The sequence below is a fragment of the Falco rusticolus genome, chromosome 1, assembly GCF_015220075.1.
Source record: "Falco rusticolus isolate bFalRus1 chromosome 1, bFalRus1.pri, whole genome shotgun sequence".
NCBI classification, from domain to species: Eukaryota; Metazoa; Chordata; class Aves; order Falconiformes; family Falconidae; genus Falco; species Falco rusticolus.
In genome coordinates, this window is record NC_051187.1 from 104,939,699 (window position 1) to 104,967,536 (window position 27,838).

Below are 27,838 nucleotides of genomic sequence, written 5' to 3' on the forward strand. Positions count from 1 at the left end.
TGTAATGTTGTGCATGTGAGGGGAAGAAAACCTAACTCTTGCTTTGCTCTGTCCCTGTCCCATCTGCATTAATATTTTGGTTCAGGGCAGTGGAAGGGTTTTGTAAATCCCCCAGTCATCCCCACTTACTGCATTCAGGTTCCCTTTGTAAAGTATTTTTTGGTGCAGGTAAACAAGATTTATTTTGGAGGGTGTTATGCTGGAAGCTTTATTTCACCTGTGAACCAAATGCTTGTTGGGATCTGCATGGGGGACATGGGGGGTCTGCAGCAGCATTTGGCCTTTTGCGTGGCTTTAAGTGACATGCTTTGTGGGGGATGCTCAGATCAAGGACCGCAATAGATGTAGCCGAAGTCAAGCTGCTGGAGTGTGTACAGTTATGTGCAGAGTCTCTGCCATGCTGGCACGGTGCTCAGGTAAGGGCAGGCTGCAGTCCCTGCAGGGACCGTATGTTAGCTGCGCATCTCGCACGTCACCCGTGAAGGGAACTGGCCATATCGGGGCATAGCCTCACTGCCCTGCCCAGGCCAGAAACCAGCAGTAGCCGATCACGCAGTTAGCTCGCGTGGCAGGCATGATTTTTAGCTGCTGCTGAGCTTTGTAGCAATTATGACTGCAGCACACATCGCCTGGCTGCGGTGTGCAAACTGCAAACGTGTCTTTGGGTTGCAGCCTGCAGAGACATCTCGGGAAGCCTTCACCAGGCTCCGATCTCCTTTTTTCTCTCCCTCAGAGTCAGTGCCCTGATGTCGGTCTGTGCTTGACGCAGTGTCCCTCGGCGTGGTTGCAGTGATCAGCATGCCGAGGAGAGGGAGCCAAGAGCCAGCAAGGAGAGCAGTGGGTCCTTTGGAGGTCACCGCTCTGCCCGGCTTCCTGCAGCACCTTGCGGCACGGCATGGCACGGGCAGCTGGGAGCTTTCCTCTCAGCCTAGCAGGGTTAGTCTTGCCCTTTACAGAGAGGCAGCGTGTCGAACTGAAATTCCCGATGATGGGCATGTTTCCTTCTGTGCTGCTCTGATCCCTGCTGCAGATGGATGAAGCTGAGTGTAACTTGTGTCGCTCTCTCATTGTGGTGGAAGGGCTGAGCATTGCTTCAGAAACCTCGGCGCAGGCAACGGACACTGCACAGCTATTCATATTCTGTGGTAGCTAACATGCTGTCTTTGCTGGTTAAAGTGTGTGGATTTAGAAGGTGCTTCTTGCATAAATAGGGTGCTCTGTAAGAGGCAAGGAGATGGATAATGTGGCTGCACCCGTTGCCCACAAGTGATTCAAATCTTACGCGCACGTGGGAAAGAGCCCAGGGTTTGTATAGTGAACTCCAAAAAGAGTGTATTTTGAATTGCATAGAGGACAGTGCAAGCAGAACTAGCCTTAAAAGACCAAAAGCTGGAGACAGATTGAATATCGAGTGTTTAAGGTCATTGCTGACTTAAACTATTAAGTGTATGGTGTTACTCGGCAGTATTTTCCAGAGAACGTTTACTTTCCTAATGGCCAGTGCTAGCTGTATTTGAGATTACACAGATTAGTGTCACTGTTTAAAAAAAAAAATTAAGAAAATCACAAACTAAAATGACACATACCCTGTAGTTTGTAAGTTGACCAGCTGCTTTTACACATCAGCACAGTTTTTAAAGTTTCATAACTACTTCTGTGTGACACTATGCCTTTTTACAACACTGATCTTGAGGTGGTACTTTGGACTGAATGCCATTTTATCATTGGTGGGAAAAGAGAAGCAAATGACAGTTCTTTTTTTTTTTTTTTTGTAACTTCTTCCGTACCTGAGTAAACTGAATTTATGCTACAAAGGAGGGTGTTCACGTTTCAGAGTTGGAAGCTGTCCTTTCAGCCATAGCTGTCATCAAATAGTAATTACAGGAACTTCCTTGCTCCTCCCTGTAGATCTCTTATCTAATCTTGTTGTTCTGTGGATCTACATCTATGTAACAAATTGGTGGCTTTGAAATATCTTCACTAAAAAGTTGTTTGTTTTTTTTTGGGAGGCTTGCTGACAGTTGTATGTTAGCTAGGTGTGTGTTAGCAGATACTGGTATTTAAAATAAGGTGGAAGAGTCATTTTATTCCTTAGATCAGATTTTTCTCCTAAATTCAAATTCAAGGGCACAGTCTATAAGCTCTTGCAGACTGTAGCAGTAGATTTTTTTGCACATGGCATAGCACATCGGGTTTTTAATTTCTTTTTTTCAAAGTTTGGGGAACAGTTCTTCTAGAGCTACTTTTGACCGTAAATTTCTGGTGATGTGAAGCAATTCTAGAGCTGTTTTAAAATGCCTGTAATTATCAGCTGGGGAGGCAAAAAGTCTTTCAAGGTTGATAGAGATTATGGGGCACTGTAAATTCCGTACAGAACCATATGATCATGTATTTTGTCTCTGAAATAGTATTTCCACATAAAGCTCACCCCCACACCCCTAACAATTAATCTTTTGCTACACAGGTAAGTGTTGCCTGAGCTCTCCAGATACCCAGTCATAAAACTGCTGTAGTCTCCAGTCTCAGATGCTCCAGTCTGGCTAGGTTGACAGACCGTGTCTATTCCTGCTATACTGCTGCATTTTAAATTTGGGAAGACTCAGCATCTACCTGTGTGGTGTAAGACACAGGGAAAAGGATGAGGGGCTGATTGCAGAAGTCGGTGAAGTATCTCCAGTAAAATGTGTTCAGGAAGGCAGGTCCCCTAAGTATACATGCGAAACGTAAGCTGGCATCCAGTGATCTGATGAAGGAACAGAAAACCTCTACAGCAAGCCTGTGCTGTCCATCAAAAAGCAAGTTTACTTGCTTCATGGATAGTAGTACGACGTGGTTGTTTCTTCAGCTCAAATGATTGTGTGTACTGGGAATGGAAAATGCAAGGTTCACACCTTGGATGTTGCATAGGTCAATTTATGAAAGTTAAAAGCAACAAGTTATTTTACTCCATTTACAAAAAAAAATCCATCTGGATAATATAAACTACTATTATAAACAGGTTTTCTGTTTTTAAGTATTCTAATTCATGATTTTCATATTGCAGTGCACTAATCAACAAGATTTACTCACTTCTGTAATGTGCAGTGCTTTAACTGCGAGTGTCATTTGCAAGTTTTTGATTGACCTGTATGTATGACAAATGAGCTAGTGTTTTTTCCTCATGATCTACTTCTTTAGCATCCGGTAGGATAAATTCTAACATTGTGTAGGGAAACAGAAGATGGGAATTATTTCTGGAGGCATACTTTTTTCTGTAGTATTTGGAATGTGCTTGAGTTTGAACACCATGTTTGTATAATCTGGGACATGTTCAAAGCTGTCGTTTAAGAGCAGCAACCCTAATTATTATTATTGACTTAAAAAATAATCTTTGTAATCAAGCCAGCTTCTTTTTTCAGATGTGCTAGTTGCTTTAAGGTTATTTAAGTGGACAGCTTGTGTTCGGCTAATAATCTGCTTGGGCATTTGTATATCCTGTGGCTGGGTTAGTCTTAGATGGTACCAGTTGTTTGGGGTGGTGAGGCGTCTGGCTGGGGCCTCCAGAAGAGGATGGAGATTTCTGAGGAAGAACCAAACATGACGGCTGGGGAGAAGGTACAGTTCCACACCTGGGTCCCTGCCCCAGTGTTAGTGCCTGAGAGCAGTAGGTGGTATGTAATCTCTTCCACAGTGTGGCTTCAAGCGCCTCTTACGTGACCTTTCGAAGAGCGCTGGGAAAATTAGTAATGGATCTTCAGCTTCTCTGCCTAAAAAAGCGTCTGTCTTCCAAATGATACCATTCCTGCTAAAAGCGTGCCTTCAAGGGAATTGTAGTTTCAGGGAGTCAAGTTTATGTTTGGCTGAAAGCTGGTGTACAGGAATTTCTTCAGTCCCCAGGTTCAGTGGATGTACTTTACAGATGACTTGAAGTAAAGTCTTCTTTCGTGTCCTGACAGTGAGCTGCTTGTAGGTCACAACAGCACCTTGAGCAGCAGTTCTGTTAACAGTGTTGTTCTAATGATTTTACTTGTTTAAAACTGCTGAGTTTTAAAAAGAGTTTTTTAAAAATAATTACTTTTTTAATGCAGCCACACACCTTTGTAATTGGGTATTAACCTTTGCCTGCTGTTTTGCTGCCTGTTGTAGCTCACTTGCATCTCCCCAGGTGTTCCCGGGCTGTGTGCAGCATGCCCGGGGGATGCTGCAGGGCAGCGTGCTGTGTCAGTCGGGTAACCCTGGTCTGGGGGAGCTGGGGGCAGGATACCTGGTAGCTGCTGTGGGGATTCATTCTGCATAATGCTGTGCCGCCTGTGCGGGCAGCCCTGCCTGTGCCTGGACCCGGGCTCCCATAAGAGGGGAGAACAGGGTATTGCCCAGCGAGTGCCACTGTCATGCTTGATCTCTCTTCATGCGTTCTGCGCAGAGGCGAGGGGGGACACAAGTAGATGGGGCCCTCCTAAGCGTTTCTGAATGCAGTTCAAGTCACCCCATCCAAGTGGAGGAGCAGAAGAGGAGATTAGGGAGGTCTTATTGAAGGATGTGAGATCTTATCACAGGCTCAGAAGCCAGCTGATCTTAACCTTGTTTTTAAAGAAGGGGTGATGACTGATGTCCTGTTTAAAATATATTATATTAAAATATATATGTGTGTGTATATATATGCACATGTGTATATAACTATTTTCAAAAAAGAGAGAAGGAAGGAGGTAAGTTCCAGGGAGAAAGGAAGGCTATTTAATCTGAAGAGGAAATGAAGAAGAACTTGCCATTATTAAATCAATGCTGCAGTTTAGAATTAGATCTTCTACCATCTACAGAGCACAGGTCTTTTACTGGAACAATGAAAGACAAAATTTCCCACCTGATTTAGTTCATAATGTGGATTTATGAATGGGGCAGTGTGTCAGTGTCTTTAAGGCAGGCGATCTGGACTTAAAATTCAGCTTCTTCTCAATTGTCATCTTACTGTATTTACTGCAGTTCAATTTGACACAATGTTCTATAGATGGAGTGGGTAAAAACAGTCTCCATACTTCTTAACTGTTACTTGTACAGCTTTTCCACTACATATGCAGCTACTGAAATTGCGGAAGGATTGGCAAAACCTTGGTTTGCATTTACATGTAATAATCTTAAAACGATTTTGTGTATGCTTGCAAGTTAATAAGACAGGACTTCATGCTTAGGAAAATGAATGTTTTTTTGGAGAGGTATTTTTTAACAGAATATAGTGTCAACAAGGTTTTTAATTTGAATCCTGGATTTGAAGATACCTCTGCTGCGCATGCTACGCTATGCAGTGATTTCAATAACCTCTCTTGAAGGGCAGGCTTCTTACTTTTGGACTACCTTCCATTCATTTGAAAGGCAAGGTTGCTTTCCCAGGGTGCTTGCCAAAGGTCCAGTGAGTAATGGATTTTTGATGGAAGGTGTTGCATCAGGGAAGTACTTGCACGGCGCTTTTCTGGTTGACCTCTAGTTTTAGGTAGACCGTGTTCTCAGAGGCTTCATTGGATATGCCTGTAACTCTAGAGAGGGCTGAGGTAGGGGAGAAAAGACAAGGGCTTGTGGGACTGTATTTCTTACCCGTGTTTTTGAGTCTGAATTTCACTCTTCTTTGAAGTTAAATGGACTTAAACATTTTGTCAGAATTGGATGTTAAATGGGAAAAGGCTGTAGAGGTCAGGTATGAGAAAATGCAACATTTCAGACATTGAAAGCTTCATAAGGCTTTAAAGATATATTTTTTCCTCTCAATACATTTTGATAAGCCAAATGTGCAGTATACATACACCAAATAATTAGTGAAGAACAGAAAATGAAAAAGTCTGTATTTTGACAGGGCTGAATCTGTCTAATATTATTGAAGAAGCACTTTATCAACAGCATTGTTAGATTAATACATGATGACAGTGCACTTACTAGTGCTTGGGGTCCTAATAGAAAACATTTCAGACCTTAACAGTTTGTTTCCCAGCTAAGAGTGTTAGCGTGGCTTCAACCAGCAAGAAAATAGAGGAGTTTTTAAAAGCATACTCAGATTGTAGCATTAGACTAATGTCTACAAAGTATTGTTTTTAGAATTATCTTATTGTATGCTAGTATGAACTATAAAATAAGAAGAAATAATATGAATATTAACTGCGTGGACTTCACATATGGTAGATCTCATTAATAGAATGAGATTTATCAGCATCTTAATAGTATGTGGCACAGGTCAGCCAACTTCAGTGTATCTAAGGGAAGGCAATATAGAAACTTACTGAGACTTTACAAATACCCTACCTTTTCTGTTTCATTTTTAGAGGTTTCAGTTGGACTTCAGGCAGCAGAATAAATGGAGAGGAGAGGGGGAGCAACCAGAAAAAATATGTTTTAGTTATGAGTTTGCAGCAGAGAGGAGGCTGGTGGCTGACAGCAACGTGTACTCGAGGAAGGACAACAATTAACTTGCAGTTAATCCAGAGGGAAATGGTGGGGTGGGGAAGGATCTTGTCCTGGCTGGGAGCAGCATGGCTGCTTTAATTGAATTGACTGAGCCTGATGATATGGAAAGGAACAAACCCTGATAAAATGGGATGAGCACATTTGCCTTGTGGCCATCGCTTATAAGAGGCAGGGATTTAGTTAGTGGAAAAATAACCTTCAGAGCGTGCCATACACGCCAGCCGATGCGGAGATGTTTGGCTGAGCCAGCAGAAAGCAGCTGGATGTGTTGAGTCAGGGAGGTGCAAGCCATCCTCTGCTCAGTGCTGTCAGGTGTTTGCTGTGGTGTCCCATGGCCTTTGCTTGTTAGAGCAAATGAAAAAACACACCTATTTTTGGCTGTAAACTGATTTACGAATTCATGATAAGTAAATACAAACAGCATACTTTGCCTAAAGTGATGGTGTTTCTCTGGGTTTGCTGTAGAGTGAGATGTTATTTTTTAACTTTCCGATTATGTGATAGGACCCTGTTTGTTCAGTGACAGTAAAGGTTGTATAATGGCATCTATATGCCATCTAACCACCTGTGCTGAAGCGTTGGGTTTTTGGTAAAATCTGAAATTGGGTTAAAAATGGATTAATACAGCATTTGAATATTTCACGAGAGAAGTACTATTTAGAAGATGCCAGAAAAGTTAGGACACTGATAAAATGGCCTATGTACCTTTCTGTCTATTTATCAGGGAGTATCTCCTTTCTAAAGATCACTTCATGTGGCTTCTTATTTATTTTGAAATAGATCTGGTTTTGTCTACTCTGTGCAGGATTTTGTAGCAGAAGTTGCATAGTATGCCTGTGCTTTCCAGTGGGGAATGGTGGTTTGCAACCATATTCAAAGAACAGACATTTGTGCTATTACACATTTGAATCGAGCAGCTGAACAGGGAAAGCTTCGGATATTAAACCCGGTTATGTTTGTATTTGTGTACTTTGTTTATCTGAAACAAAGCTCAGTATTAGGCACCACTGGTTACTGCCAGCTGGGTCCTCACTCTATAGTCACAGCTGTGCATTTAGCATCTAAGCCTGCTAAGAATAGCTAATTAGAAAATCAAACAGAACAAAGCTCACATAGTAGGGTCGGCACAATAGCATTCCTGTCTGAGAATGGTAAAAAGATTTATTTCTTTTTTTTTTTAATCCCCCCCCACCCCCGCCTATATATACAGCATAGATCAATAAGTGCTTATTCTCCTGATGCAAGCACGGGGAGAACCTCAGTAAAAGACCAGTACATACTCAAAAACCTTCACTTTTCAGTAACGTAGTGTCACACAGAAATCATTACTTCCAAGCAGCCAAACTTGGAAAGGAGAACAAGGCAAGGTCGTAGTGTCTGCTCCTGTGCAGAGCTCTCACTGCAATAAAATACTACCCGTGTTGAAAAAGAAGCCTGCTTAGGCAGCCTATGAACGGTGTGTATGATAAATGCCAGGCAGGGTTTGAAAAGCAAGCATGCAGCTTCTGAGAGGGGTGAAATGGCCACAAGGCAGGTGGGCTACCATGTGAAATCCCCCTGCCTAGGGAAGGAAGGGAATAGTGGCCTTCTGACTGCCTTTGCCTGGTCTGTGCAGGTGCCATACCTCTCTGTGAGACGCAAGTGTGTTTAATTATCACTTACTAAAAGGGTGTAGAAAGCACATCATGATGCGCAGTAAGGTCAAAGATGAATCGGTACCTCCTTTGGGACTTAAGTGTGCCAGGATCAGTCAGTCAACAGAAGTGAAACTAGATAGTTGAATGAACAGGTAGGGAGCTTCAAAAGGAAGTTTGTAATTTCAGTCCCTTCTACTGTTTTGCTCAAAGAACATGCATTTGCACAGGAGTTAGCATGAAAACAGGCAGAGGCCTGACAGGGTTTGGCACAGCGTTGTAATTGGGGCTCCCTTAAGCATTTCATACCTTAGCATGCATTTTAAATTTTAAAATCATTTAACTCAAGTGAAAACAGTAATTAATGTATGTATTAGATGATACTTTACTGGGACTGTATATAAAGCTATAATTAGATGAAACTGAAAATTCAGTTAGAAAATGTGATTCAAAATGTAGTTCAGGAACTGAATGTGTGCTGTACTAGGCTTGACAGTTTTTCTGTCTTTCACGTCATCTAAACTCATCTGGGGCTGTGCTGTGCCTGGTGAGGAGATGGGGGTGGGCAAGAAGAGGTGTGATGTGTCTAGTGGTAGGTGCTCGGATTTGTTGGGCGAGCCTCTCTACCTACTGTTGAGAGAGCATGGAGAAAACAGCCTCCCTCACTCAAGTCATTGTTGCAAATACCTCTTCAATCCCAGACTTTTCAGCTGTATTAAAGTGTCTTATAATTTCTGCAAAATCCCGTTGTGCACCTGTGTATCCAGCTTAATACTTCATTAATGTCAGCTTTGTTTTGGTGTGAACCTACCAAGAAGAATTAAATTTTTAATGCTTCTTCAGCTGCAAGTTATGTGAATGCCCGATTTAAGTTTTTTTCAGAAGTTCTATTGGAAATTTTGCTTTCAATTTCATCAAGCTTTGGGGGTTATAAGTGTTTGAGGTTTCCTAGTTTGGAAGGGGAAAGCCAGGTCTCTGTTTCTAGGCTGCTGGTCGTTTTGTCAGGTTTGCAGAGTAGCCTCAGCAAAGCAGTGTTGTCTGCTGGCTATGCTAGGACGTGAAGTAATTGAGGCAAGAGTTTTTCCTCCTGTACCACAAAACCTGAAAATAATTGTATCTTGAGGAGGGTAGGAGTCATTGGGGGCTCTGCTACAGTCACTGAAAGAGGTAACAATTTAAAGAAGTGCTTGTCTTCACAATGTATGTATAGAGTTTGAATTAACTGCAAAAGTCAAAGGTTCTTCCTTCTGTGTTCAGTTGAAGTTCAAGGAGTAGTTTGAGGAAGGCTCAATAATGCAGCTCAGAATTTAATAACCCCCCTCCTCAGACCTTTACTGTTGGTTTAGCAAAAGTTGTAATTTCAAATATGAAGTATCCTTTCCTTACGTTAAAAAAAAATGCACTGAATTTACCTGAACGTCATTTAAACCAGGCTGCAAGCAAGGAGCTGTAAAATGCTGCCCAAACAGGGAATACCGCTTTTAATGAAGGCAGCTCTAATGACTCATCCTGACTCAGTGCATTTTCATATGGTGCATAATTTGATCGGAAAGACTAAATGTGCCGGAGGTCAAAAGTGTAAGTGGATTTAAGAAAATGGGGTGAATTCATAGGGAATGAGCCTAGGTGTCTGCGAAGTTTTTTAACATACGGTGTTGGAGCGCAGGTTTCACTGAGAATGGTACTTGGCAGGGGCGTTAGGGCTTAATGAATGGAAAGGCAGGCAGGAAGGTGACTAAAGCCTGTAGTGGCTAGATATGCAGAAATTGTAGGCAAACAAAATTGTGGCATTGGTTTGTTCTCTTTCATGATTCAGATTTTGTGAGAATTGCTCAAAGCTTGTATTTTTGCACTGCTTGTACTGCATCAGTCACTGCTGTGCACCTCCTAAAGTAAATGTTAGGAATGTGTGTGTGCCAATGAGGTGACGTACATAGCCATAGTAATAATGCTGATGAAGTATTTAGTCTCTTTCCTGTGCCAGGATCGTAGCCTGCTTTTTATCTATTCTATCATTTCTATATCTTGTACGCCACACAAAGAACAGGGAAAGTACAAGGAAATAGTGAGCCTTTGTACTGTGGCCTGGCTAATTGTACCAGGACGTTCAGATCTGTCTTGCAACCAAAGACCTGTGAATGTTGTTCGCTTGGGATTCAGTTTCACTAGATCTTCAGTTTAGAAAGTTTGTACTGAAAAGCTGTCAGGAGAAATAACTATAAGAAGTTAAAGGAGCCTGAGAATAAAAGACTCCTGCAGGTCACGAACTTGGGGAGCTCTGCAAGGAGTCCCCCCTTCTTCATTTCCTGATTTTTACCCAACTCTTGCATTTTTAGCAATGCATAGTGATCCCATTTAATTAAGACTGTGTTATGCCAGGAATTACACAGATGTATACAAGGAGAACCCTTGTCCTGACAAGTCTGTAGTTAGTTTTCTACAGTCCGTGCATGGTACTGATCTCCAGCACCCCTCTGGGGAAGCAGATTGAAAGGGGCCTGCAGATCAGAAGGCGGGCAAGCAAGCTATCAGCACGATGTAAAGCTTGAGTAAAATTAAGACAAATTTGAGGCAGGGCAGGAGGACAGAACCTTTCGGTTGATGTCAAAATACAGCAAGCTGAGTTGAAACTCTTCTGGATCTTCTCAAGGTTGACACAGAACAGTTTTGGCTGTGACTGTGTGAGGAATTGGAATCATATTCTTTCTGATTTAGCATCCTAAAAGAAACCCAGAGGACAATTTCAAGTTCCATTGCTTCTGATTTGGGTTGGCCAGGCATCATCCAGCTCTGGTCTGGAAGCCCTTGGCAGCCACGTAGGCTGTTCTGTCTGAGCTAAGACCCTGCCGGTTGCACTTGTGTTAATCATTATGTACCTGTTGGATTGGAGCTGATTTCCACCTGACTAACTCTAAGCATGGCAAACCTCACTGCACTTACCTCTTTCTTGTGTGCACCTCTCTGTAGGGGAAGCGTGCCTGATTTTCTGAAATTAATTAGAATCTTACCATGCAAACTTCTGTTGCTTGGATCCCAGTTTGAGAGCCTGCAAGTGTGCATTTGTGTATTGCTGCACTTGGTGTGTCAGGAGAGCGAAAACTCAGATAACAGGCTTCAGCTTATGCAAAATAAAATAGTTTGTATTCCACTGATTTTGATATTTTTATGTAATCCCGATTAATATGGCAAACAAATTACATCTTTTGAGCCTGATGGCAAGGATATTGTCTTACTTGTCAAGATTTTAAGTTGTCCTTTGTATGTGCTTATGTTCCACTGAAGCAGTGGGATTACCTTCAAAGGGAGGGTTACAAAGGTTTGGTTATGAAATCAGCTATAGTAACAGAAAGCAGTTGCTTTGCTATTGCACAACAATAAAATGCAAAAGCCTGTTTGTAGGGTGACTCTTAATTCCATGGTACCTAGTAAAGTTCCTTTTTTTTTTTTTCTCCTTCTACATAAAATTCTAAGTACATGATAGCTATTTGTTGTATACATGGGGATTTTTTAATGCCATTTTAGAAATTCCATTACAAGGAAATATTTTATACTTCCTCTACATTTACTTAATGATGTGTAATTCTTCCTATGTGAATACACTGGAGCTATGAAGTCTTGAAGATTTTCTGATTAAGCACAGAGGAGCAGTAGCCTTGGGAGCCATTCCTGAGCTAGAACAGACTGATCTCTCGCAGCAGAAACCTGTGTGACTAAGAATAAGTAGTCACAGGTAGGAATTTGCAGTGCTGAATGAGAAATGTTTGAGCCATGGTGCCAGCTACTCTGGTTTGGTGCTTACTAAAAGCAAACATGCCTCCAGCTGGACTTTGTGCCACTGACCACAACTGTTTAGGCCCTGCAGTTCAACCAGTTTTCAGTCCCACCTCACTGTCTATTTGTGTAGCCAGTACATCAGTTTGTGAAGCTATGGTGAGAGGCAGTGCTGGAAGCAGTACTCAGGCCAATGTACGTTAACACCCACTGCCGCACCTCATTCACTGAGCCAGTTTTCTCAATGTAGAAGGCTGTTGGGTTGACCAAGCTGATTTTTCCTCCATAAATCCGTGCTGACTGCTCCATTCATGCTGTCCTTGATGTTTGGAAATGACCTCCAGGATTATTTGCTCCATTGCCTTCCAGGGATCACGGTGAGGCTGAGCAGCCCATTCTCTGGATCGATCCTCCCTCATGAAAATGCAAGTGATGTTAGCTTATTTTTCTTGGGTTTTCTCCTTTTTTCTTTTTTTTTCTTTCTTTTTTCTCCCAGTCTGCGAGAATCTCCTGCAATTGCACTAACCTTTCAGACATATTTGAGTGGTCTCGTAGTGATGTTGGCCAGCTCCTGGATGCCTGCTGGCACTTCTGGCTGCATTGTATCAGGTCCCATATACTTGTGTGTGGTCAGTTCATTTAAAAGTAGCCTAGCCTGATTTTCCACTGAAGGTAGATAGATATTCCTTGCTCCAGATTTTCTCTCTGGTCTGAGGGACCTGGGATTGCTGAAGGCCAGCCTTACTGGTAAAGGATGAGATGAAGAAAGTGTGAAGAACCTTGGCCTTTACCATATTATTTTTGTCATCAGGTCACTTGTCCCATTTAGCAGTGGGGTCATGCTTCCCCTGACCTTCCTTTTGCTGCTGATGCCCTTCATGTCCCTTACCAGATTCTGTACCTGGGCTTTGGCTTTCTAAACCCCATCCCTGCAAGCTCAGGCAGTGCCCGTATATTCCCCCTCCTCCCCCTTCGGGCCACCTCTCCCTGTTTCTACCTCATGTATGCTTCCTTTTTACATCTGAGTCTTGCCGTGACTCCTTTATTCATCCTCCTGCCACATGTGCTGCCACCTTTATTAGCATGGACCATGCTTGGGCTTGGAGGAGGTGGTGCTTGTATCAGCTAGGACTCGTGAACCCCTTTCTCTCCAGGGCTGTATCCCAAGGCATTTTTCCAAGCAGGTCTCTGAAGAGGCCAGAGTCAGTTCTCTTGGGGTCCAGGAGATGCTGTTATCTTCCTTGTCCTTTCAGTATCCTGAACTCCTTCATTTTATGGTCGCTGTGGCTAAGGCTCCCCTGACCTTTGCACTCCAGGTAGGGTCTTCCTTGTTTGTGTCTGTGAGGTCCAGCAGAGTGTCTCCTCTTGTTGACTTGTGGAGCACCTGTGTCATGCATGGAGTTGTCATCAGGAAGGCACCCTAGAAACTTCCAGTAGGTATCAGGGTTGGTGAGTGCCCTATGAAGACCAGAGCCTGCGAGTGCTGGGCTTCTTCCAGTTGTCTGAAGAAAACCACTTTGTAACAGGTGAGTTCAGCTACCAGGATATAACTTGACGGAATGTCACAAATGGGCAGAGAGCTGTCTCTTACAGCTTGGTACTTGATTGCTTTTCAGAATGGTTTGTCCTAGAGCCCCCAAAAGGTTATTTTCTATTTGGCTTTAAACAACAGATAGGAAATGGTTCAAGATGTAACTAGTTGAACCACTAAGTAAAAGTGACTATAATATAATTACATTTGCAGCATGCCCTAGGTCCTCAGTAAAATTCAAGGACAAACTTTAAACAAATCAAAACCACTTGGAAACTTTCATGTCAGCCCATAATAAATGATTCTGCTTCAGGGCAGGTCACAGACACTTCCTCTCCTTTTCCTTCTTCCTCCTGCCTCCACAGGTGCAGGGGGAAAAAATATGGAAAAGTGCACTGGGAAAGGATGAAGGAAAATGAAATGGTGTGGATTCTAGAGGAAATGGAATCCCCTTTTCACTGTATAGCAGAGACTCATGTACAACCCCCAGTGTAATGTGCAGATCTTGGGTATGCCTGCTGGTTTTTGTGGTAGCTTTTGTGGTTCTGTGCTCAGATACAGTAGCACAGCATTACTCCATTGCTCTCTGGCCTGCTATTTATTATCAGGACAAGAAGTGCATTGTGAACAGGGCTTTTAATTTTCTTTTTACTCATTTCCTGTTGCCGTACTGGTGTTGAACTGGCTTACGTTTAAATTTGGTGAGACCAGAATTAAACCATATCCTGGAAAACAGAAGATAGTTTTGGGCAGACTGATCACACCTGTATTTCAGTGATACAGGGTTTTTTTAGTTCCCCCTGCCAACAGTTGCATTGGAAAAGCTAGAATTTAAATCTGTGTTTTCAACAGGAAAGGGGACACTGAGGCTTTTACGTTTTTTTCCCCCATCATTTTTCCAGCCCTGAAGCCAAATGGTGTTGTTCTTGTGGCTGAGACTTGTTTAGCTGGCAGCTGTGCTTGCTGTCTTATGCTGGGATGGTTTTTCCTCTGGCCCTGCCGAGCCCCTTCTGTCCTGGTGGCAGTTGGTAGTGGCATCTGCTGGCTTGCCTTGTCATCAGTGACACAAACCCTGTTTCCACCAATGCATCCCTCAGCGTTTGCATGTTGCAATCTCCTTTGCAACTTAACTGTGACTTGCCCAGTTACCTGTAGCTAGACCCAAGGCACTGAGGTGTGCAATGCAATGAAACCCTGGACCAGCCATGGTTGTGCATTGGGTGCTCCTAGCAGTGACCACGTGTCAGCTGAGCATCTCTTGGTGAGAGCCCCAAAGCCCTGTGCAGCTGAAGGTAGCGGCCCGACCCTGCTGCAGAAGGAAGAGTCACGGGGTGCCCTGCTGTAAAAGCTGCTGCCGCTGAACTTGAATCTTACGGTGTGACCATTGGGTTACCCCCAGGAGGCTGATGCTGGCTCTGCTTTCAGAGCATGCAGGACTGCAGATCTCTGCTTTTGGCTTTGTTGCCTTCCTTGCCGAAGTTGAGGCAGCCCTTGATTCAAGAGGGTCAGCAAAAATTGCGTTGCAAGAGACTCAGTTTCAGAGTAATGACAAGAGGAGGATGAGCGTAAGGATGTAGAGGGCTTTGGCCTTTATTATATTCAATATACACAAGTTTAACACTGGTAACCTGCGGAAGAGGCAGTCAGTTAGGTCTAAGTAAGTTAAAGTATCTAAGTCTAAGAAAGAAGGGCATTCACCCTGTACTTGCTGTGCAGATGCAGTATTCGTTAATACTTGAAATATTGGAGCAGTGGAAACCGAAGGTGTTTTTTTAAGCTCTGTCTTCTTTCAAGTTGTGTTTATTATTTTATATAAATGAAAGAAGACCAGCTCTTTTGAGGCTCTGTCACTTCCTTTAAGGCTAGAAATCACAGTTAAGTCCCAGACTTCATTAGTGTATTTCCTGTGCTGTGTGTCCAGGCTGATGCTACAAGATAGATCTGTTCATATTTTGATGAGTTAAAATATAATGTGTTAACTTGCGAATGTGTCAACCGATCAGTTAAGAAAAGACAAATTATCAAAAGAAACTGGTTGTTAATATGGAAGCTAAATGAAACCTGGAGGAATTGCGCTGTCCATAGCTTGTACCGTGGATTCTGAAGTACTGAGTCATTATACTTGCTGATTTCTAAAATGTTTGTGACTTTTGAAACTTGCCTTGTGAAGTAACATGAACAGACAATTGTTCTTCCAAAGCCATGTGTATTTCTTGTTTCTGTGGTTTACTTACGCTTCTACCGTGCTCAGTATAAATTTTCACTTCAACAGGACCTCCAGACGTGGGTGAATGGTGCTAATGAAAATGGTTTTGTCCTTGTCTCATTTGGAGCTGGAGTGAAGTACCTGTCAGAAGAGATAGCAAATAAGTTAGCACATGCCCTGGCAAGACTGCCTCAGAGAGTTATTTGGAGGTAAGTGCCATGACAGTTGTATGTGGGGTGACCTGAAACACTCTTTATTTCCTGTTGTGCAATCTTGATTTAGGGTTGCAGAAGCTGAAATTGAGACAGTCTGGGTGGCACAGGGGACTTGACTCTTTTGAAAGACGCTCTGTGTGGAAATGTTGCGGTCCCCTGCTATAAGAAGGATTTTGTAGCCTAATAAGTCATAGGTTATACTCCTGTGCGGACTTTACATCCTAGAAGGAATGGGGACAGTGAAGAAAGAGTCTGAGGTTACAACATTTGTGACATGCTGTCATCATTTCTGCTAAAGAAGCCACCCTGGGGAGCAAGAATGTCATCCTGCTAATTTAATCCTAAGCTTTCTTTATTCTTTCTCTTCCTTGCTTTTTTGGGCCTGGTTTTTTTTATTGTAAACATAGACTTTCATAATTGTTCTTCTCACTGGTCTTTTTTCTGTGAGAAATTGGAAGAAGAAAAATCTGCAGGAGTAAAAATCCAGTTCATTCCAGCTCTAAAAACATCTTGAGTAGTGCTCTCAACTTACTGTAAAAATCCAAGAACTGTTTAGTCAGCTCCGCTTCACATGGAGCATCGCTCTGTAACGTAATTCAGAGGAGTCTGTGTGAACCATTGGTTTCCATATAATAAATGTCATAAAATTTATGACAGCTGCACTTCTGCAGTTGCCTTAGCAGTCTGTTTAGCAGCCCGTTCCCTGCCGTCTCTTAGGGACCGTTTTCACCGGTGTGTAATCGAAATAGTGAACCCCACTAATGAACAGGAAAATGGAAATTCTACAGGCAATGGCACAGAACCTTTGGTAGTTGTAGTAAAGATCTCCTCAGTTTTCGTTTGTGTTAGAGCCGCTATAAGCTTCTTATGAAGCCTGTGACGCTATTAGTCCCAGTTGATCTTACTACTTTTCTTTTGTTTTATCCTTTTATCATGTTTTCCCTGGAATGTTTTTCTGTAGGAAATAACCCCTTTCTGTAGTACATAAATCAATTTTAATGGATTTTTCTTGCGGATAGCTTTTTTAATGCAAAAGCAATGATTTCAGTTGAAGCCTTCTGTTAAAATATTTCATTTTCCTCACTCGCATTTCCTTACCAATGCTCTTTTTTGTTTGTTCTGGTTTTTGGTTTGTTCTGGTTTTATCTGCAATCTGTTACCTGCTAAATGACTTTTTGGATAAGGGAACCCACCTGCTGTTTCTTTCCATCACAAATTGTGGAATGGGAAGATGTCCCTGGGACTAGGTGTAAGACATAGTCTTTGGGAGAGCTGAGCAAGTGGCTTTCAGTCACCCCAGTGGGAATTTGAGATCCATAATTAAATACCAAATTATGAGTCCAGCTTTACTTTTCTTTATTTTTTTTTTTCCCTTCAGATCACTGATGGCCTGTGTTGGACACAGGTGGTTTTTATACTAAGGCATTTCTGAATATGAGAAAGGTGGCAGTACTGTTTGGTAGTTTTATGTCACAATGCCAAATCAAGAAAATGTTTGTAGTTTTTTATGCTTGTAATTACGGAGTGCTAGTTAGAGCCAAAACAGTAGCGCAGTTTATTTACTTCTGTTTAACTTTGCACGAGTAACATAGGCTTTTTTCAACATACAGAACATACAAGCCAGTTGTAAAGATGTATGGCTTGCTTAATTGGGAATATGTAGGTGATTCTTTCTGAAGTTGCAGTTCTAATGCTTTCTAGTAACTAGAATATTTTTAAGTCATTTGATGGAGCTGTCACAAAACAGCTCTGTCCTCTAGTAGTCACTGGTAATTTTTGCCCCTCTTCTGTTTAGAATATAATTAACTTTCTGTATTAACTGTGTATAACATTAATATGTAAATCAGTTTGTACTTTTAGTCTGTATTTTATGGGTTAAACTTTTCCTGGGTTGCCCCCAGGTGAGTAAGATGTTGCCATTGGGTTTTAGGCAGTTGAGCAAGTAAGAAAAATACACTTGTCTTGCAGTCTGATCTCTATGAACTTTTCATCAATAGCTTCTTGCCTCATAAGCTGAGCTGTCAGCCTTTGTCTTCCTGGTATTAGTAATTTATTTCAAAATAAGATGGTGTCAATTATCAGGAGCTACAAGGAACTGGCTGGCTGAAAGGGAATGCCTTGTGTTGGTGGTAGGGGTTATGATTTGTGTGCTGATAGGGTGTTCTTGGTGGAGTTAATTATCTAGGACCAGCCCAAGTTTTCAGTAAAGCAATGGACCTGGAATCACAGAGAAATTAAAGGAACACCTCATGCCAGTCACAGTGAAGAGTTACTTACGTGCTTTGAGAAGGAGCTGCATTGCCATTGTGTTAATAGAAAACATTGTTTCAAGCCAGATTGCAAGGAAAATGAATGAAGTGGAAGTTACTAGCTACTTACAGCATTTTGGTTGAGCCTATTTTGTTTTCTTTGGAATAGTGAGTAAACGTACCCCCATGTAACGGGAAATCTGGTTAGGGCTTGTGGATCATTTGGTTTGATTCCCTGGATTGAGTTTATTGATTTTGGAGGTCTTGATAACTCAGCTTCCAATTGATTTTACTGTTTTAGGTTTTCAGGAAACAAACCAAGGAATTTAGGCAACAATACGAAGCTTATAGAATGGTTGCCACAAAATGACCTCCTTGGTGAGTATCTATTCTGCTCATATATGGCTTATTCTCACTTGAGTTCAGGTTACTCATTCAACAATATACTACTGCATTAGCAGCCATAAAGCTAGGATAATTTCTGTAATGGAAGCCCTAGAACAAGAATATGGAATTCATCAGAATTTCAAGATGATGAAATTGAACACCTCCCTGATCTTAATTATCTTTCCCTGGTACTAACTTCATTTTTTCCTTAAGTTAATAGGGTGGAAGGACGTAGTTATTCCAAGGACCATTTCGCCTAATAAACAGGAAAAATTTGACAAGTGTCTTGTATACCATGGAAGCTATGCTGTTTGAGGAAAAAATAATTATCAAAGATAAATAAGTAGGAATTTTCTTGAATCTGATATTTTAGGGAACTGATGACTGTCACTGTTTATTTCTCTGTTACAAAAAAGCATGGTGTGGTGTTGACTGGCCTCTTCATGGAAGTGTCATAAAACTGAGTGTATGAAATTTGTTCAAATTGCATCAAAACGAGTCTTAGGGATCTGTATATATGTACATCTATTTTTCTCTGAAGAAAGCTCTACCAGAACTTGGGCACGTGTTGCAAGCTGATAATAACCTTTCTGTTTAACTAAGCTGAGGTACTCCAAGTTCTCAGGTGCAGAGATGAAACTTGATATTCTCCCATCTTTTTGGTAAACACTATATGTTAGTCTATGTATTTTATTTTATTTTTTCCCCTTCCTTCCTTGTCGAAGGGTAGCTGAATGCATTGCACATCCGAGGGGCGACAGAATGTTTAAGGTCATCTCTGGGATACCTGGGTGTTTGTGTGTTTGCCAAACAGCTCTAGTGCATGATGGGCACTGATGAATGCATTAAGCATGTGTGTGCATCAGTGTGTGTGCATGTCAGCTGGCGTATTTATCATAATGTAGTGATTAGGCAAATGACTTCTAAAGCAGGTAGATCTGTTTTGGTTACTAAATTGCTCTGAGGCAGTCTCGTTTTTCCATTACATGAGGTTATCATTATTGTCAGATCTTGTTAGCCTGGAGTAAGGCATGTGAAGCTTTAGAGAGAATGTAACGTCAGTTGTCCTGTCATTAAGTAGGTTGTATTTCATATGAATAATGAGGAAAAATGCTCTCTCCCTGGCTCATTTGTGTTGCTAAACTAGTTGTAGTCACCATCTGCAGCTGCTTAGGAGTAAACAATGTATATTAATTATTCCATTTATAATTTTACACAACTTGTATACGTGAGAATTTTCTTTGCATTGGTCGTTCCCTCTCTCTTAGTGTATAAGGAAATAATCTAATACATGTGAAATTTCAGCGGAGTGGTTTGAGAAGAACTTCAAAACCAGTGGCATTCATTTTTGCCTTCCTGAATTGCAGCCGTAGAAACATGGTGACAAATGTGTAGTACCCAGTTGCCTCAATAACTTTACATTAAGGAAATACAAATATTTTTCTTAATCATCATGCCTCTTCTGTTTTCAGGTCACTCTAACATTAAGGCTTTTCTTAGTCACGGGGGTTTGAACAGCATTTTTGAGACCATGTACCATGGGGTCCCAGTGGTGGGGATTCCTCTTTTTGGAGACCATTATGATACTATGACTCGTGTGCAGGCCAAAGGCATGGGAATATTGCTGAACTGGAAGACCATCACTGAGAACGAATTGTATGAAGCCCTAGTAAAAGTTATAAATGATCCCAGGTATGGAATGAGTGATTGTTTCTTGCTTTTATTTTAAGTAATTGTGACAGATTAAGTATGCATATACAGAACCTTTGTGCAAGGGGAAAAAGAAAATGCATGTTGGAATTTATTGGTGTGTACAGTTGGGGCAAGTCTTTGGATGGTTGTCCCATTTCACAAGATTACTCAATTGATCAGGTTTCTGTGTAGTTGCTAAACTCATTGCTCAGTGTACCAAACCTCAATTGTCTCATTTGTTTTTTGTGACAGTTGCCATGTGAAGGGCAGAAAGGTTATAGAAACAAACCTGTACTGACATGTTCCTTGTTGCAGATCAAGGTCTCTTTTTGTGTCTTGATTACTTCATATTTAGCAGCGTCTGTTGTGCTGCTGAAGGGGCCTGGAGCAAAATACACCTATACGAATGTAGGGTGGCATGTTTGGATTGTAGCTAAAAGTATGGAGGTATTAAAAAAGAGTGACTCTTCTAAAGTCCTGTGATTTGATGGGGGGGGGGGGGGGGGGGGGAGGGAATAATCCTGTTCTGACCAGTAATGCCTCTTTTACGGTCAGGAAGGCCATTTATTACAATGACAATACTATAAGTTATTATGAATATGAGGACTTCAGTCTGTTTTTTGTAGATTTTTTGTTGTTGTTACGTCGTAAGTAAAAGCCCATGAGCTGGGTTTCATAACTCTTTCTAATTCCAGCAAACAAATTTGCTCGGGGATATTAAAGTGCAAGGAGAGTCACGTTACAAGTTTGTTCTGAACTATTCTGTTTTAAATACCTGTGATATTCAGGCCATCTCCAGGTTAAAAATAACGGCATGTTAGTTGGTGGTTTATTGTATTGAGCTAACCATAGTTTTGGGGTACAGTGCTGACAATGCTGCTTGCTTTCATGGGAGCAAAAGCAGTGCTTGCTTTGGGAAAGGAGACCACAGCGGAAGGGGAATGTTGCTAAAGAGATCTTGATAACATCAGTTGCATCACCTTACCGTTGTGCAATTATCCTTAGTCTAAAGGCAAGTCCTACATGGATAACCTGTTGACCCTGCAGCAGTGGTGAGGGAGAAGGAATTTGACATTATCAGGTGCTGGGGACAGCCTGCTGAGAAGAAGAAAGTTCTCGGCTGAACTCTGGACTCAAGTGGAAATAGTCTGTTGTGTTCCTCTAGTAATTCAGCTGCACGATAACACAAATGAGAGTTAGACAGGGTATGTTGCCACTTTACAGCGGAAGGGCAAATGTGTCTCACTCAATAGGATTCATTTTGGACTAGATTTCCCTCTGGCAGCAGGTCAGCTTGGCTCTTCGTCGCTTTGCTGGAGGGTGGATTTCTGCCTTTAGTCACACAGGGGTCTGCTTTTCTAGTCATTCTTCATCAATGAGCTGTAAGAACTGATTTAAAGACAGATTATTTGCCGTGTCTAGCCCTCTGTATGCTGGTGGTTGCCAGAGTCCTACAGTAATACGCTGTTTGATCTGAAGAGGCTTAAACATATTTATGTGTCTGCAGGCTTGCATTTGCTCAGTGTGCTGACAATTCTTCTTCTTTTCTTCCCTTTTCTTTTTTTTTTTTTCTTCCCTGTAGCTACCGACAGCAGGCCCAGAGGCTGTCAGAGATTCACAAAGACCAACCTGGTCATCCTGTTAACCGGACTGTATACTGGATTAATTACATCCTCCGTCACAACGGAGCCCAACATCTACGTGCCGCTGTTTACAGCATCTCTTTCTATCAGTATTTCTTACTGGATATTGCCTTTGTTGTACTAGTAGGTGCTGCCTGCCTTTATTCTGTTTTGGCCAGGATAACAAAATTTATCTGCAAACAAAGCAAACATATTTGGTCAAGCAACGAACATAGCGCTGTTAATGGACATTACCAGAATGGGATACCAAATGGAAAGTATAGAAGAAACGGCCACATTAAGCATGAAAAAAAGGTGAAATGAGCCAACTGCCCCATGTAAAGTAGTAATGAATCAGATCAGTAATCGAATTTTATCGCTGTAACTTAGTCTAACAACTACTTAAAACCTCAATAAGCAGTTCTAACACTCCCCTTCAGTATGTAATATTATGTGACAGAATTCTATGGAACTAAGAAAAGTCTTAAAAAAAAAAAAAAGGCAAGCACAACCTAAAATGGAAAATATTTTATTCTAAATACTGATGCAGAGAGGTTATTTTGGCACTGAAGTTTTTAGAAGCCTTAATTCTCTAAAGTTATACAATGACCGTATTTATGAATTTTCAGTTTTTAAAAGCTAAATGTGTATGTCCTGAATGAGGAGAGGTTTCTTTTTATTTGCAGAGGTTTTTTTTCTTTTATTTTTTTATTATTTTAATATATCCATCCATCTTTTAGCTGAGAGAACTTTAGTACTAGTTCTGTTTCCTTTGTTGAAGGTTCAAGAATGCTGTTTAAACAAATAATTTTTCCCAGTCTTTGTGCAAGAAATAGCAAGCTGCAGACTGAGAACACAGACATTATAGGAAAAAAAAATCTTAAAATGAGCACTGAAGAAAAATGGCAAAAATATGTACTCATTTTACTGATAAGCTGCATGACTCTTCTTCTGCTCACTACCGATACTCTGGAGAAAAGGGTCTTGAGCAGGTCTACAATATATCCTAATTTTTAATTTATACAAAATTTCTTGTTGCCTTTCTCTGCATATATAATTTATACCATGAAAATATTAGGGAGTTTTATTTCAGTTTAAAATACGGCTGTGTGGGAAGTAGATTTGCATAATTAAGAGAAATAAATGAAACAAACAACAACAATAAAAAAAGAAAATCTAGCCCTGTGCTTAATGCAGAAAGTTTTGTAATGGCCCAGAGCTGTGCAGAATCAAACCAGTCCTTGGGATTTGTTTAAAAACCCAACAAACGACAAACACCCCCCACACACCCCACCCCCTGAAAGTTGAATGTCTTTCCTATTAATTCTCATTATTATTAAGTTCTTTCTAAATCGCAGCGTTGTAGATGTTCTCTTTCAATGGTTGTATCTGGAAAAATATTACTTTCTATTAGTCTGGGCCACGCAATCCATGTTTCGCATAGTTGCCAATACGAATTCTCCGACGTGGGATGGGAGGCTGCTCTCCAGGTGGGTGACCAGCCTTCCTTTTGAGGTCTGATGGGACGCGTGGGGCGAAGCCTGGCCACCCAAGCGCAAGGATTGCAGAGGTGGCCGTCTCCTCCTTCCCCTGCTACGGCCCCTCCCTGCAACAATCTTTTTCAATCATTGTCGCCGACATGGGACGCTGGCGGTGGTGCGCACCGAGGGTGGGGATGCAGGGTGCTGGGCATAAAATCATAACTGCCCTGCTGAACCAAAGTTGGCAACTATGAGTTTATTTCCATGTCATTCTGTTTACTTGGAATTTGCACTACACATGTTGTGAGTGTATGCTTTATTTATTTGTAGTTTGAAATCCCATGCCTGAAAGAGAAAGGAAAGAAACCCATTTACCTAGTGTCGTTCACTAACGTGGGAAGAGTTGTGATGATTACAGGACGCTGAGATCATCTTCATACACAGTGATGCAATATTTCACTATCATTCCATCAGGAGCCTCTATCCTATAGCAATAAATAACAGTACAGATATGTTTCTAATATACAGTACAGCTACTTGTACTGCTTTCTGAATACTTGAAGAAAATGGTATTATAAATAAGCCTATTAGCTATACCTTTTTACAATCTTGCAGTTTGTGGCAACTAAAGGAGCACACAGAGGCGATGAATGGTGGGATGGTAATAAGACTTCGAGTGTATGAATGACTTGGTTTAAATGTTTTTTTTGGCATCGAAGAAGGTACAAAAGCACTGACCGGATGATTAAGCATAATTTAATCTCCACTGTGATAAAACTTAAGCAATAAACATGGATTTAATAGAGAAATTCTGTTGTTGGAAGTATATTTTTGTTCAAATGAATGCTGTTTATTTTAAAGTACCCAGCATGTGGGTGTATATAAATGGGAATGCTTATTAGGATACACAGATTCTTTCTTCTCAGTATATGCAGTGATACATGATACGTATTTGAAATCAAATATTACTATATTTTGTGAATGTAGACCTATTTCTTGTAGGAGCATTGAATCATCTGAAAGATGGAATGCTTAACCAGATTTTTAAGGCAGTTCAAATTTTTAAAGATGATGTGAACATTCCTGGTAAAGTGTGGGGTTTTTTTCTGTACATGTGAAGTTATGCCCGTTTCTTAGAAAGCAAAACTAAAAGATAATTTCACAGTGGTATTAGATGAGATGACTCATTTCTGAATATCCTCTGTAGATATAAACCCACCTTGATTCAGATGCAAAAAGACGAAGCTGCTGCATTATTATTTGTATTACCAAACTTCTGGATGGATCCTGATCCACCTAACCTATAGAAATAGCTGCTGTGTTCAAAGTCATATTCTTTTAAGTTCAGATATGATCTGATAGTATAGTTATTTTTTATTTCAGCCCCCTGCAGTAATAAAGAAATCTGTATTGGACGAAGCGGGGAATAATGGAGTAGGGGGAGCATTTCCACAAAAAATGTCTGACAGGAGGAGAGTAAAACTGCTGCAAAATTAGTTGCTGTTTAGCAGGAGTCCCTTGGTAGCACAGCTGTGTCACCTGCAGCCCTCACGCAGCTTTCTAAACAGGCTTCATGGCTCTCCCGAGTATCTGTGTGTAAAATGAAAGGTAATTGGAGCAACCAAGAGAAAAAATATTCTGTGGGCAAAACTAGCAGGCAAGAAATAGCCACAGTAAGAGGTACAGAAGCCACGTGCCGCTTGCACAAAGATTTTCAAAGAAGCTTGAGACACTTCAGGTTCTGGTATGCTGCTTTCTGATTTCCTTTGAGCAGCTCAATGATTCAAGAACAAAGCAGCCATAAAACTAAGACAGTTTAATTATCACCTACAGAAATAGGTTCTGGAAACGTTTATCAAGTATTTGGAGTTTAAGGAAATCAATGAATGTCTAGCAGTTTTGTCTTACTCCCCAGATGACTTGCAAAATCAGGTTTTTAATACTGTTCTGTGTTAATCTTTTTGATGTTCTTGAAAGATAGCACTTTTCATGAAGTTGATTATGTTCTGATTTTGTTCTGTGCATGGTAAGTATGCAGTATTTGCTGTAGTTAGTCTGATCTGTATACCTGTAGTGAAGACACACAATTAAAATACTAGTGTATGCATGCATATTTAAGCAAAATCTTAGCCCTATTATTTCCAGAGTGCTGAATTTCCTCTCTTAATTTGTGTGGGGACCTATAAGTGGGTTTATTTGTATATGAAATCTAGTACACGTGCACCATCTGTATTGGTAAGAAACAGAAGGTGGCCATTTGATTCCTTCTGGAGCTGAGCCGTGCTTCATTTGCTTTGGTGCTTTTTCAGGAGACATCAGCACTTTTAATAAACTTCTGGGGTGTTTTGGTGTCCTGACAAACGACTCCTATTTTCCTTGCTGTACAACACTGGAGATGGCTCCTGGCCAACAAATGGGAGAGGGGTGAATCTTCTTTCTAGCAATGTAGTTTTCATCATAAAGACACTGTCATTTTTCCTGCAATGGGATCACACAGCTTTTTTTTCTTTATGTGTTTTTGTTTTGGAGGTGGGGGGAATGTGTGTTTAAAAAGATGGATATAACAAATCCAGTATTATACAAGAAAAATTGTGTTGTTCCAGCTTGTGTACTGGGATGAATAGTGCACATGTGGACAAAAAGAAGTGTGCTGTAGTACTATCAAGTACTTCTATGTGTGGCTCCCTGGAATGGTGACACTTCCTGATTTCTGAGAGAGAAGGCAACACCTCTAATGAGAAGGTTCAGTTACTTAAATATGAAGTCATGGTGCTGCTTTTTATGTTCAAGGTCTAGGTGTGTAACCCTATTGCACTTGGGTTTTGAAGAACACTGTTCAGGTTTTTTAACAGTTCACAAGTGGGATGAAGGATTAGTACAAAGATCTTGGGAGGAAAAGGGGAGAAGGAGGAGGAGGAATTTTCCTCAGAGAAATTTTATGTTTGCTTTCTGTGAATTGCTTATTCCAGAGCTGTAAAGATAAACAAATAATACTTTTTTTTTATTCCAGTCCAGCAGCACTGGTAGGGAAGAGAGCTGTGTTCAGGAAGACCGTAACTGCTTCCTTTCATTTGGGTAATTATGACATTTTACTCAGGAAATGCAGGAAAAAAGAACACCAAACAAAACCAACACACACACCCAGCACCACCCCCCCAGGGTATATTTTGGTATATATTCCAAGTCTGCACTGTGGATAACAAGGGGAGAACTTCCCCCATTGCCATAATGAGCAAATGTTCCTGTATTTCAAGCCAAAGAACCTAGCGGTGATGGGTATTGGTGCTTAGCTGGCATCGAAGTCGGCTCGATTGTTGGAGGAATGTTAAAAAGGCATGTTTAAAAATACATGTGTAACTCCAGACTGCATACCAAATCACGCTACCAAGTCTGAGGTTTTACTCCCCTGTTTGATCAATACTGTTAATTATGCATTGAACAGAGAAGACAGTCTTAAAAGAAACAGAGTTAATCTTCTGAGACACCCTTCTGCCATTGTTTGGTAAATACCCCAGACCAGTTGAAGCTTACTTATCCTAATGGAAATTACACCTTTAAGTGCTATAAAGCTAGGGATGCAGGTGTTTGGTCATTTAAACAAAAACAATCCAATACTGATTTTTATTTCATTGTAAAATAACTAAAATCAGAGTATGTCATGAATCTCCCATCTTGGTCTTCTCAGTTACTGTATAATGAAACAAAAAAATTGGTTAGAAAAGATTGTATTTCACATGTGTTGAGCGGACAGAAGCTTGAATAGTCAGGGAAACCTCACGGTGTTTGGTGGGAGGTACTCTTTGTCTTCACGTGTTGCTTGTGCCTAAGCAGATGCATTAGGTTTATATTACTTAGGTATTATACAGGAGTAAGAAAAATGGAGAGATGAGGAATACCAAACACACTTTGGGATGTTGTTGGTTAATTGAGGAATTGCTCCTCAGAAGAACGGTGTTGTACATTTCAGCATGAATTGGGGAGTTTGGATTGAAGGATCTTTTGATTAAAGTGTGTCAGTTGTTTGAACCACAAACAGCAGCCTTCAATGAGATCAGAAGTGCTGTCATGGAAGTACTGGTCTATGAAAAATACAGACAAAAGCAACTGAACAAACAGAGCATAATTGCACTGTGTGGAGCATTAATTTGCTTTTTAATACTAGTATGATGGTATATTAATGAAGTAGTTGTGTGTCTAGGTGTAAGAAACGAGGCTGGTGAGGAGTGATTGCTAAAGCAAGAAACAACGTAGACTTTCTGCATATGAGCATGAAGATTTTTGGAAGTCTAATAGTCAAATGCATATCCGGCAGTATTTCATAAACCAGATGTTTCACACATCTTCCCAGGTGCTTGGGGCCCTCTTCCTTGTAATACTCAGTTTATGATGCCATAGTCAACTCATCCTAAAACGAGTGTTTGTGTAGTGTCTTCATGTCACTGTTAAGACTTGTCTGATGCTTTCATTGGAGCCGTCTGGTCATCTGTTGAGTCTGCTGCCTAACTGGCACCTTAATTTTTATGATTCACCTTGGAACTTTGCATTGGGTATCTCATTTATATGGGATCTGATCAACTAACCGCTCAGTCCTTGTTCTCAGAACTACCCAGTCTCCATCATATTG

General features: G+C 41.1%; 1 protein-coding gene across 5 annotated transcripts in view; it reads left to right on the plus strand.

Moving 5' to 3' along the window:
* The window catches only part of UGT8 (UDP glycosyltransferase 8), a 48,178-nt gene extending 24,155 nt beyond the window's left edge, over positions 1-24,023 (plus strand). For all 5 annotated transcript variants that reach the window (XM_037394147.1, XM_037394174.1, XM_037394164.1 and 2 more), the window contains exons 3-6: positions 15,635-15,777; positions 18,334-18,410; positions 19,892-20,111; positions 21,694-24,023. In XM_037394147.1, coding sequence (XP_037250044.1) covers positions 15,635-15,777; positions 18,334-18,410; positions 19,892-20,111; positions 21,694-22,057 — 804 coding nt within the window. In that variant the 3' untranslated portion in view covers positions 22,058-24,023. The remainder of the gene's footprint in view (positions 1-15,634; positions 15,778-18,333; positions 18,411-19,891; positions 20,112-21,693) is intronic.
* Positions 24,024-27,838: the final 3,815 nt, after the last annotated feature.